This window comes from Sander vitreus, chromosome 23, assembly GCF_031162955.1.
Source record: "Sander vitreus isolate 19-12246 chromosome 23, sanVit1, whole genome shotgun sequence".
NCBI classification, from domain to species: Eukaryota; Metazoa; Chordata; class Actinopteri; order Perciformes; family Percidae; genus Sander; species Sander vitreus.
The window spans coordinates 18,236,001-18,249,166 of record NC_135877.1 but is presented as its reverse complement, the minus strand read 5'-3'; the positions used below and the strand labels follow the sequence as shown (position 1 = coordinate 18,249,166).

The 13,166-nt window shown below is 40.7% G+C and overlaps 2 protein-coding genes across 13 annotated transcripts; one reads left to right on the top strand and one right to left on the bottom strand.

Moving 5' to 3' along the window:
* Positions 1-63: 63 nt before the first annotated feature.
* On the bottom strand, positions 64-3,427 carry LOC144537688 (transcription termination factor 2, mitochondrial-like). The gene is given in 3 exon segments (XM_078281508.1): positions 64-1,437; positions 1,440-1,636; positions 3,340-3,427. Coding segments are annotated over 2 exon segments (1,131 nt in total). The 5' UTR covers positions 1,633-1,636; positions 3,340-3,427; the 3' UTR covers positions 64-499.
* Positions 3,428-8,797: 5,370 nt separating this feature from the next.
* tnnt2c (troponin T2c, cardiac) lies at positions 8,798-10,085 on the top strand. Of its 12 annotated transcripts, none has more exons than XM_078242600.1 (2): positions 8,798-8,836; positions 8,939-10,085. In XM_078242600.1, the coding sequence occupies exons 1-2, from the start codon at positions 8,798-8,800 to the stop codon at positions 9,626-9,628; spliced, it is 729 nt and encodes a 242-aa protein (XP_078098726.1). In that variant the 3' UTR covers positions 9,629-10,085. The 12 variants fall into 12 exon arrangements, with proteins under 12 accessions (XP_078098726.1, XP_078098725.1, XP_078098724.1 ...); XM_078242599.1 differs by having other exon boundaries at positions 8,936-10,085; XM_078242598.1 differs by having other exon boundaries at positions 8,798-8,845.
* Positions 10,086-13,166: the final 3,081 nt, after the last annotated feature.

The following is a 13,166-nucleotide window of genomic DNA, read 5'->3' as shown; positions in this document are numbered from 1 at the left end:
CACTCAGAAGATAAGCAGCTTTTGACGCTTATAAATGACATACCAAATACAAATGTACTGTAGATGTGGCATTTATTGGACATCATGTTTAGTTACCATAAATCATTTTGTTAATTACAGTAGTAAATCTTAATTTAGCAACTGGCACTCATTTCCACACATCACTATTTCAACATTTGTCAGTATATATTCCCTGACATAATTGTCAAATAAATATTGCACTTGGTTGTTTTCTTAAATTGAGTACGATTTCAAAACAGTGTCATATTTTCACAAGAGCCCTCAGCTGGGCCTCAGCATCAAATCAAAGAACACTGATGAAGGCCACAGGCTTAAACCTATTAGTGTAGTATCTGTATTGCTTGAGGTTTGGTATTTCAAACTGCCTCCCTTCTTCGTGTGTCTTGCACGAAGTTTTGAACCCGTTCCCAAAATCAGCATCAAATCAAATACACAAAACGTTTCTCTGTAACAGCAGCATATCAACACATTCTGATATTCACTCCTCAGCAGATCTGAGGGGAGCTACAGGGTTGAAGAGTGGCTGCTGCTGCCTGAGGTGCAGCTTGCCATAACTCATCTCAAAGTCCTTCTTAGTTCCCACAATAATGTCCAGGCTGCCAGAGCACACGTCATACCCGTAAGAGGCCAACTTCTGGATGCGATGAAGCACAATTTGCGTAGTGAGCTCCAGGATATTTGGAGATTCCTTCACCTGCTCCATGCTCACTCCAACATCCATCAGTCCTTGGAATCGCCCCACCAGGGTGGGCAAGGAGTAGTACAAAATGGCCGGGCAGCGGATCACAATTTGCTTGAGTTCGTCCTTGGAGCAGGCGAGAGCCCCCTCGATGTAGGCCAGCGCCTGCTGCATGGCCTCTGGCTGCAGCTCTGCAATGGAGGCTCTGAGGCTTGAAACCAAGCTGAGGAGCTCCTCTGTGGTGAAACCCTGCTCCCTCAGAAAGCCCAGACTGTCCCTCCAGGCTTCAGCCGGCCGCAGCAGGATGAACGGGTTCTGGCTCAGGAGCTTCTGCAGCCAGATGCGCAGGTTGACCTCATCTCCGCCCAGGTCCAGGTAGGTCTCCCTCAGAGTGTAGATGACCTCTTTGTTCAGCTCCACAGGTCGACTGAAGCTCTGCGGGGCGCTGGCCATCAGCTTGCCGATGATCCTGTTGCTGAGGCGGAGACTCTGGAGGTAAAGGATGTTAGCCCGTTGGTTGCTATGGTGAGTTAATGTGAAGAAAGAAGCCGGGAACTTTTCAATGATGCTCATCAATTTACGCTTGTTGGGGCACACAGACACCCAAAGGTCTCTTTGGGCGGCCACGTCCTCCGGTCGACACAGGACAGCTTCAGGGTGAGTTTGAAGGATGCGGGCGATCGCTGTTGGGTCTGCCCCCATGTCCCTCAACAGGTCTGCAGTTTCTGACACATACGCAGAACCCATCCCCGGAACTTCCGTACCTTTCGAATGTCCACTGACAGTTGATAGAGGGAGTCCACTGTGAGCTGGTTTTCCAGTGTTTTGTTGGGAGAAGTCACTGTGAAGGCAGAGGCAGAGGCAGAGGGAGCTATGAGGAGCCTCATCCTCTGGCAGTAGGTGCACAGGGAGGCAGTGGTGACACGAAGCATGGATCTGCATGGAGAACAATAAACATGTCTAAGTGCAGTGAACTTGGAAGGTGGCGCCCTAGCCACAAGTTTCCTAGTTTGATCTTACAAATGCATTTAGTTAAACAAGAAAAAAAGTGTGTAAAAAACTAAATTAGGACTCATTACAGCAGTGACTTAATATCCCTCATCCCAGGTTAAACACTCAGTTACAGTTTATTAGCTATACCAAGCTAAAACTACTGAGCCCTGCAGGGCTGCAAATAACAATGACTGTCATTCCTGATTTATATGCAGATTTATTTTCTCGTTTCATTGATTTATTGTTTGGTGTATAAAATCCCAGCAACAAAGTTGACATATTCCAATTACTTGTTTTGTCAACAATAGTCCAAAACACAAACATATTTCATTTACTACAATAGAAGACTAAAATACTAACAAATATTTATATTTAAAACTGGGACCAGTGATTTTTTTTTGTGTGTTTTTAGATTTATAGTAGCCTAATTCACAATAAAAAGAAAGAAAAAAAGTAATACAAAATCTGAAAAAAAATCTATTTGTTACTTTGTTTTATTCTTTCTTTTTTTTTTTTAGATCAATTTTTTTGAATAATTTTTTTGCACCATTTATCATACAGACATACGGAACAAATTCCACAATACATGCCAGGTGATGTCAAGTGGTGCATAGAACAGATAAACAAAAACTGAACAAGAACAAAAACCCTTTCCCATAGGCTGATAGTTTGTTTGCTGATGATTTGGCTTTGTTAAGCCTTGCTGTAGAGAGCTCAAACATAACTATGTCTAGGAAATACGCCAACCACTGTTTTATACAAAGCGAGTGTTGAGCTATCATTTTCTTGGTTGCAGTTGAGCCGGCTAGCCAAATCTTCCTCTGTCTCTCAAGCAGGTGTAATTTAGAGTCCTCATTAAGTAACAAAACAATCGGGTCAGTAGGGATTAGATATCCTATCACATCAGATATTATTGATGTTGTTTTATGCCAGAACTCATGCACCTGTTCACACTCCAAGACCATATGTAGGAAAGTTCCAGTTTGTTCAGGTTGACAGAATGTACAATAGGGAGTGGGAATGGCTTTCGAGACGTATCTCTTCTGAGGAGTCCAATATGTTCTACGGCATATGTTGAAGTGGATATACTGGTGGTTTTATTCTTTCTAATCCTGTTAACTTTACCTTATTTTAGAGAGGCTGTGAGCTGCATTACAGGACCCTTATACTCTAAAATGAAAGTGGATTCATTCAACATTTTACTAAGGATTTCTACAACCACACTTTAAGATTTGTATTTAAATTTTGCCCCTTAAAAACCTTTAGTTTATTTTGGGACCCACATGAATGCAGTCACTACACAAGCAAACTGCAAAGAAATAAAGATCGCAGTGCACTGGAGTACATAATCAATCAAGAGGATTAGGTGTCAACCTGTTTTGCTTAGAGGCTGGAACAAAGAAAGGGAACAGTACACTGCGTTCTGACTGCTGGCTCGCACATGCGGTGTTACATGTTACATACACTATACAGTATGTATTTTATAACTTCCAACGTTACGTTAAAACCAGTGCCCACGACTACAAACAACACAAGACACAGAAAAACATGCAAGACGTAATAGCGCCAAAGAAAACACACAGAGAATGTTTATTTATATAAAAATGATAAGACTTTTATAAGAATTATAAAACAGGTACTTTTACCAGTTTTCAAGCCTTGCAGCCGGAGGACTCCAAACACTCACTGGTCTGCTTTCATAACATGAGAGGAGGAGCTGGGCGGAGTCACAGAGCAAACGGGAGGAAACCATATCCTGCAGCCCGGAGGAGGAGGAGTAGGATGGAGGCGGTGTTTAACATCCAGTCCCGCCTACCGGACCAATAACGACCGCCGCCACGTGTATTATCCATAGACTGTATATAGAAGGTATCCTCGTCTGACCCACCCCTGAAACCCACCTTCATGAATGTGGAAGGTATACTGCTGGCAATAGTGTCCAAAATATAAAAGCTACATCGGCTAGTTATGAAATTCGTTCCGTTTTAACTATCCTCTTTCGGCTGTGCTAACTGTAAGCTAACGCAGGCTAGCATTTAAGGATACACAACTTGACTGAATAATTAGCATTAAATCTGTAAATACCAATACTTACTGTATACGTTGTGCTAGTAATTACAATACATTAGCTACACTACGGCTAAGAGGACACGAAATGGATAACCTTACACGAATTAACCTACTAGTTATCGCTAAATGCAACATAGTAACACATTGTGGCATAGAGGTGTGACAAACTAGCTAGCTTACAAAAACTAACGTTAGCGTTAGCTTATTAGCGTTAGCTTAACTGTAGGCCTTGCATAATGTTTTGTTTGGGCTTCTGGATACCCCGGGCCTTCTTCAATAGCTCAAAAACATACTTAGAAATTGTTTTTTTATCACCTTATTACTTCATGTCTTTTCCTAATTTTATGAGATTTGCTTATAAACATGATTATATACTGCTGGCATGTTAAAAAGTTCACTACAGAAAACTGCATAAACTCCTCAAACAAAAACAACATATACACTCAGTTGCAAGTTCAGGTAACTTAACTTACACCTAGCTAAAACTAATGCAGTTTAATATACCAGCCCTGCCATAAATAATAACCTTCTTTAAAGTTATAATCATTTTCTGTTGAAACTGTGTTAGAGTCTATGTTGAACTAAGCATTTTAGAAGTTGCAGTGTGTGGTGCTGTTGAACTGTTTAACTAACAGGTGTTTCCATTATTTTGTCTACCAAATTCAATAAAGGTAGGCTAAATAACAAACATCTCTACCTAATTAACTGGCGACTGAGTGTATATTTCCTTATGCATAGCCAATATAAAATACAAACAAAACTTTATGGCAATTTCCATATTTTGTTACCTTCATCAAATGTTCTATCCCAGTTTGTTGCAAAGGAAAGGGTTCACTTTTCTAATAAAGTCTAAACGAAAAAAAATGTATTTTCAGGAAATAATGTTATAATTTTTAAAACAGTGGTATCTGTGGGACCCCAAAATATTGATAAAATAAAGGCAACACAAAGTTTAAAGTCAGTACAATACAAATTAATAAGTTAAAATGTTTAAATTAATGTTTTTCTTTTGGAAGCACACAGGTAACTGGAAAAAGAAGACAACATGACATGAGCTACTGGGGATATAGCTGCAAATTCACTGCTGGCTTCTGCAATCAAATTGGAGGTTGCATACGTTTAGATGGGTGAGTATATGGATTTTATATCTCTCCCTTTTTCATTTGTACTTTTAGTATATGCATATTTAGATATATTCTTTCACTAGAGCATTTCAAGTAGTGATGGGTCCTTCATGAAACTAAATAAGTCAGTTGTGTCAGGTCATAGGCCTTTAAATAGGCCTTTAGACAGTGTCTATAAAGGCGCTGACACACCAAGCCGATAATCGGCCGTTGGACAGTCTGGCGAAGTCAGTGACTCGAGTCTGTTCAGTGTGTTCCGTGCCGCGGTCCGTCCTGCACAGCCTCCAACTGAGCTCGAAGACGTAGATGTGACGTGAGCAACCTGTCTGAAAGTTGTAAGTCTTCTGGTAGCTGTGCCAAGAGAAATCTCAATCATTACCAAACTTGCAGAGACGGAGAGCGTAGGTATATGTAAGGAGATAACATAGGCACATGCTAACTATTGCTAACTAAAATGCCAGTTAACATTAGTAATTAAACTTAAACAGCTAATGTGAGTCAAAACTGCCTGCGAGCTTCTCCTGTACTGTACGGTAATTTCTCTACTGTGCGACAGTAAGTCTTGTAGTTATGACACAATCGTTAGCCTATTTTTACAAAAACGTCTGCTACGGAGCCATAACGTGAGGTACAAGGTAATGGAGCCTTTTATACATTGTCGTGTTTCTTTAGAAATAAACAGTAATGTAGCCCAGGCTACATAACCTTATCTGTCCTCATATCACTAACGTCACCCATCTATGTTCTTACATCCCAGCAGATTATTTGTGTCGCATTACGTTTTTTTGCAAACGGCATTTGTCTTTACAACACTGGTGATGCGGAGCATATTAGTAAAGCCACTGTAGCAAAGCGCCGTCAGAAGAGTGTGACTCGCTCTGAAACTGGTTTTAAATGTTTTTAAAAGGAGTTCCACAGGATTGCAGGAGAATGACGTAAAAGCTTTGAAATAAAAGATTATGAATTATATTGCTGTTAATGATGGTGCTGCAGCCTCAGAATGGGATTAGTAGGCGTAGTACTTTTTCGTCCGCAGAAATGAAATAGATTATAGGTTCAATTTCACCAGTAATATTAGGCTATCCTCATGATTAAATATGATATACACTATATTGGAATATACGCATTTACTGTAGCAGCAATTTTCTCCCACGCAAATTCTCTCTCTTTTGCAGCACCCGCCGTTTTTTTTTTTTAACTCGCTGTATGTGCGCATGAGTATTTCCGCCGACCCGTTTGTTTGTGGTTGTTGCCATGGTGAATCGTAGTATCATGGCTCCATTCATGCTGCCTTTTTATTGTGGTGGTGAACCTACTCTGAGTTGATTGAACCAACTCATATTAGCTGTTTTGAAACCGAAAACTCAGAGTTTCCCATCTCAGGGTAAATCAACACAGACATCAGGGTTAGACTCAGAGTTTGTTTAACCTTCTACCTGAAATACCACCCAGATGTAAAGTTATTCGCTGTCAAAGTGGCACCAAAATGAATGGCAGTCAATGGAATGCTAACGGGAGGTGATGGCTTGTTGGCTTGCTACGCGTTCCAAGGAGAAGCTTACCCCCTTGGAATTTCCGGAGAAACAAGACCCACGTGACGCGTTTGTCCAATCAGCTGCCGGTTTTCATTTTTGGGTGACAATACAGATTAGTGCCGCCTGCTGTTATGGAGAAGTATTACGTCTCGTCGCTTTGGTGTGTTCTGAGGCACTTTTTTGACCAATTTGGGGAGACTGATCAGCCCAACTGCCTTTTCTGCTGACATTTGGCCGTCGGCTCTGTGTGTCTGGGCCTTAACAAAACAGGCACATTGTGTACAGTATAATAAATAGTATTGAAATTATAAAAAAATATGAATCTGTTGCCTTAATTAGCATGGGCAATGAATACCCTCAATCTGGCAGGAATGGGGACAGACAATATTTACTGTAAAGTGGAGAATACTGTGGGACACACAGTATTCACACACAACTGTACTGCACAATTTTGACCAGACGAGGTCGCTGTGCACACAGTGTTGCCTGGCGAAGTATAAATGCTTTCCGTGAACCGCACAGATTTTTCTTGTCTTACAATATGTTTACCTTACTGACTCTATCTGGGAGAAGCACTGTCTTGATTGGGTCAAATCACTGCTTTACTCTGGATGCTGGTTCATTATTTATATTAAACAACTTATATTTTGAAAATGTCCTAGCAGGATGTCAACCTCTTCAAGTTTGTTTTCTCAATTTGATCACAGTTGCATAGAGTTTTACTGCATCACTCTGTGTGTTCATTTTAGACTGTGTTAAACAGCAGAAGGTGAGGCTATTTATAGCCCTCATCATTTGTTGCCTTTCTTCGCTGATAGACACAGTTGTCCCTTGCCACCAGCAATACTGGAACCACCTGCTGTCCTCATGTTGTGCACAGGCATGTTTTAGTGGAGCTTAGTCCACTCTGGGATGAGACAGGCATGGGACATTCTTATAGGCATTATGATTTGTTTTTTTGGTCCTCTGAGGCTACGGTTATCGTCTCTCAGAGCTCCAGAAGACTTGTATTAAGACTGCAATTCGACCCCCTAGAGATAATGTGTATCTGCCACGTACATGTACAGCAGAATAATGTCAGAAACTTTATTCGAAGGAGGCACATGTAATAGTATAATTGGGATTCGTAGACGCAACAGAGCACCTGTCTCCTCTTGTCAGTTATCTCATCCTCTACAAACTGCATGTGTCCCTTTCCACTGATAACTCAAGACTTGGGAACATACATTCTTGACAGCAGCATTTAAGTGTTGCATCGTGGGAGCAATTACACTTTAATCCCCACAGCGCTGAAAGCTAAAAGCCTCAAATAGCAAGAATGTTTTAATTACATTCCAAAGTGGAGACATGGCCGGAGCAGTAAAGCTCATCTTTCACGTCATTGTTGTTACTGAAGGTCTTTTGTGGTGCTTATGTTCTTTTAAGTGTTGTTTTTCTTTACAGAAATAACTGTTGGTATACAAATACCAATATTTTAAATGCACTGACTGACTGCTATAAGAATAACTTTACAAAGCGTTTTACAGATATAAAAAACAGATGAAGACAAAGAACTAATAGCCATAGATAGTCCTTTATTTGCTAAATAAAGAGTGTAAATATAGCTCAGCTTTGCACTTCATCTCAAAAGTAACATGTTAGTTTGTTAATGCTACGGGGCGCAGGATATTCAAGGGAATGGCTCATTTTGGAGAATGTGACAGGCAGCTGTAACTTCCCTTCATGAAAATCCTCACCGGCTCTGACGTACTTAAGAGATTGCAATGTGCTTTGTTAATGGAAGTTCTTAAACACCACAAGCTTTGCCACCGTGGCTTTTAAAATATGATGATGGATTAACAAGTTCCCCAAATTGTGGACACTGTGAAATATCCATTGACTGGAGGATCCATAGTTTGGCAGGGAGTTTTCTCTATTATCAGCTTTCACTCATCTGTCTCTTGTCAGCACCAGATGCTCAGTAGGCCTTTAAAAGTATGGATGTTATTTGTTCTGGATGATACTATGTGTTGCTTTGTGGGACTGGAAAGCACAAGTGTGTAAGTGCATCTGTTGTGTATCTGAAATAGTCTCTCATCTTGTCCTTACAAAGGAATGAGGAGGCGCTGTAGGGTCAGAGTAGAGCGGGGGGGGGGGGAGGCTGACAAGGTTTGGTGAGGAGAAAATAGACTATTCCATCTGTCTCAAAATCTGCCCTGCTGCTGACCTACACTCTGGAGACTTTGGTCACCATATCGTCACATGGTGAAGGCAAACCCTTAAAAAACCTCCAAGCTGCACACTCGAGACCCCAGTCTTCTCTTGTGTGCAACACACCAGCTGGTCTTGGTGTTCATCCTGCTTTCTCTACCCTAGAAGGCCTCCGAGGTAACATCATGTCAGACACTGAGGAAATTGTGGAGGAGTACGAAGAAGCGGAGGAGGTGAATGAGGAGGAAGAAGAAGTTGTAGAAGAGGAGCTGGAGGATGATGAAGCAGAGACGAAAGAAAAGCACGCAGAGGAGAACGAGCAGGAGGAGGACTCCAAATGGCGGCCTAAGACAACTTATGTGCCAAACATTGCTCCTCCAAAGCTCCCTGATGGTGAGAAGGTGGATTTCGATGACTTGCACCGCAAGAGAGTAGAAAAGGATTTCAACGACCTCCAGACCCTGATCGAGTCGCATTTCTCCACCCGCCAGAAAGAGGAGGAAGAGCTGGTCGCGCTGCGTAACCGCATTGAGCGCCGTCGATCAGACAGAGCAGAACAACAACGTGTCCGCTCCGAGGAGGAACGTGAACGGCAAACACGTCTGGCCGGGGAGAAGGCGAGGCGTGAGGAGGAGGCAGCCAAACTGCGCGCCGACGAGGAGGCAAAGAAGAAGATGATATTCACCAACAAGTCCTTTGGCGGCTACCTGCAGAAGGTGGACCAGAAGAAGGGCAAGAAGCTGACAGCACGGGAGGAGAAAAAGAAGGCCCTGATGGAGCGCCGGAAGCCACTCAACATCGACCACCTGAACCAGGAGAAGCTTGCGGAGAAGGCGCAGGACCTGTGGCAGTGGCTCCACCAGCTGCATGCAGAAAAGTTTGAGCTGGCCGAAAAGCTCAAGAGGCAGAAGTACGACATCTACGTGCTCCGAAACCGAGTTAGCGACCACCAGAGGGGCTCCAAAGCATCCAAGACCTCCCGCGGGGCCAAGGGCAAGTCTGGTTCCTGGAAGTAAACTAGACTGCCTCTAGTTGTTTCTGGACTATTTATCTCCTTTTTACATGTATCATAAAAGCTATCCTATGGATTGTAGGGCTGAACGATTTGGGGGGGGGGAATCTAATTGCGATTTTTCTTCCAGATATTGCGATTGTGATTCGATTCACGATTAAAAAAAGGAAGTTAAAAGTAAAAAGTTTAGCTAAAGTTCAATATTCACTGTGTAACAGATAAAACATGTCTTGGAGCATTATAACACGAGACACCATCAAAACTGCTCTATATGCTTATGCAATGATGAGAACATAGATATGAACTGCTAGAAGTAAGTGTTTTTCTTTTAATAAGCATGGGACATTGAACAGTCAAACAAAGAACATGTATCACAAAAGCTAAAGTTATAATAAAAATAATTCCAATAAAAATATCAGTACTTTTCTGTAAACTAAAATGTCTGAAATGCCTCTGTTCATTAGCAGCATCTACATATTACACCTTCTACCATCATGTTAAATAAGTAATACAAAACAATAAAAGAAATCCACTGAAAGTGGGACATTTCTGTAAACAATCTGTGACATTATTCCAGCATTTATCTTATGAAAAAACCGTAAATATAACAATAATAAGAGGAATAAACAAATGTTAAACCAAATATTACACCAAACATTTAACTAAATATTGCACATTCGATTAATCGCGGTCTTCACCATTAGCTAATAGCATTTTTTTTCAAATCTCGATTTTGATTATAAAACGATTAATCGTTTAGCCCTAATGGATTGTGAGTGGATTTGAGGGGGAACTGAAGTGCATGAAGTTAATCAAGTCATAACATCTTGAATGATATAAATGGTATAAATATCTGATTGTTCTAACTTTGTCATACTGGTATTCATCTGTTTACAAACTGTAGACTTTATTAAATGTGATGGAATGTGTGGTGGTGTTGATTTCCCTACTCAACTAGAGTATGCAGTGCTTTGTAGTTGTTGTTTTTTTAATCTTTGTATACCAACAGTAATTTCACCTTTTGTTTTAAGTCTTCAAACAAAGTGCCAAAATGTAATTTGTTTCCTATAAATCAAATCACATTTTAATATCTTTAAGTCAAGTGACATTATTTTAATAATTGTGAAATGATCTGCCTTAAATCCAGTTGATCTTGATACTTTATTCAAACTCAAGTGCTCTTGGAAATGCAGTTTTTACTCTGCTCTTACCTTGTTAACCAAGAAACCTCTTTTTTTCAAGGCAGAAATGTTAACTTTATTGCTGTGATACTTACAGTAATTCAATGACTGCTAAGGAGTGCCATTTTGGTTGTGTTAAGATCTAACAGGTGTTGCACAGCTGACTTTTTAAGGAGCTAAAAAAAAGTCTCTGAGGCTCAGGACTAGCAGTGCCTGAAGTGTTTTTAGCAAAAAGACCCAACTGTTGACTGAAGGGTCAAAAGCCCACAGCCCTGAGAGTCTGCAGAGAAGCTTCACAGAGGGGCGTTTGATGTCGTAAAGATATTTAACTGCCCTCAACAAGACCCCGTTTTTAAACACTCACTCCACAAGACCCCGTTCTTAAAAACTCTTAACAGATACAGGCATAGATTCAACAACAAAACAAATATTAGTTAATCATCATTCTGATCATTGGCCTCTAACTCTGACATTAGTTGGATAATTAATGTTACAGTTTGACTGAAGTGACATGTAAACAAAATGCACTTGTCTGCACAAAAAAAGAAATTGCCACTGGCTGGCAGTATAATTAAAAACACATTTCCTATTTCTGTTTCTATTTTCATTAATCAAATTAGAATCAGGATGATCTAGCACCAGAAATGCTAGTTAACACAATTTAAATAGTTTTTTTGATTTATATGTTGGCAGTTCTTTCCACAACTATCCTTTTTGCGTAAAAAGATCTTAATCTTTGAAAAACAACATTTAACTTAATTGCATTTTAAATTAAATGCAAAAAGACCGCACTGCAATGATCTGAATTGTTACATCTATTCAATTTTAGTCCTAAAATATTATCATGCTGTAGGTCAAATGAATGTCAAAGTGTACAGTATTGGAATATTATATCCACTAGGAGGCATTAGAGCACCAGTTTGTAGCAGACAGCTATTAATACACACACTTGTAGAAACAAAGTGCATTACATAACTAAATGTTTATGCATGTGACACGTATTTTTTGATTCGTTTTAAAATTAGCTCAATCCGGAGGGAGTTGGGTTGGGAGTCAGAGAGTTGTTGGTTCAAATCCCTGTACGGACCAAACTACGAAGTCTGGTGGTAGCTGTAGAGGTGCCAGTTCACCTTCTGGGCACTCCTGAACCCCCAACCGTGCAGGGCACCTGTCTAGCAGATGCAGCCCACTCACTCTGAAATCTCTCCATTTGTGCATGTATAGGACCCGCTGGGGATCAATAAAAAGTGTGTGTTTATATATATAAAATTATTATTATATGTCAGACCAAGGTATGAGAAAATCTCTCCCCTGCGGTTTTTGATTGTCACTCAAGCTTTGAGTGTGGATGCCTTACCACTGTTTTGCTCTCATGGCCGTGACAAGCCATTAAAGCCTTCCAGGCACAGCAGTACGCCAACAGGTTACCATAGAGACTGGGAGAGGCCAGATCCCTCCAGCCACAACACGCCCACTGTATTGATGATGTTGAGAAAAATGCCTGACTTGACTGCGTCTTGACATACCGGTACATCAATCGACTACCTATGTTGCACCAGGGAACAAGATGTTCCCAAAACTCTGAAGTTAATTAGAAAACAAGCTGTTGCTGGATCGTGATTCATTTTATCTATACCTGCTCTGCTGTGATGGATCCCATTTAGGTTGAAATGCACTTTATGGTGATGCACATGGAGTTGAAACGTGTCCACTCATATGAAATAGCAGCTGCAGACTCATTGGGGGGGCGCTGTCTGCTCATTAGTACTCACCAGAGAATAGAGGATAATGTAAGCGATGCATGATTGACAGTTTCTGGGCCACACTTTCAACTCTGACTGGGAACATAATGTGTGGTTCAGTTATCCATAGGATATTTGTATTTTAGCAGTGCAAAAATATCTTTTATTGTCCTGTTTCTGGATTAGAGCAGATCTCTAAACAGGTTCAAAGATCTGCCACCAAAGTGTGACTTCTTCAAAACAGTTTGACTGTGTTGGGAATTCATTTAGATATCGGACCACAGTTATGTGTAATTTGACAAAAATAAGATGTCAAAGTCTTGCTTTTCTGCATTACTGACAGATGATGGACATTTAGAACAAGCCAATTGGTCAGAGAGAAAGAGTCCTGCCAGCAGACGTATTATTTTTGGCATGATGATGTGATACTATTAAGCAATACTTTGAGCAGAAAACAAGATACAACTGAATGTGTACATGAGTTTTGTGGCGGTATACTCTGTAGTATATACAGGAGTACAACTGCTACTTCTGTGGCACTTTACTGCAGTGAAAAAATGACAAACAAAAACAGTATTCCAGCATTAATTTACATCTGAAACTGTATTGAGTAATTTCA

Excerpts from the sequence above, each read along its gene's own strand:
- tnnt2c (XM_078242590.1), top strand. The coding sequence starts at position 8,798 with ATGTCAGACACTGAGGAAATTGTGGAGGAGTACGAAGAAGCGGAGGAG.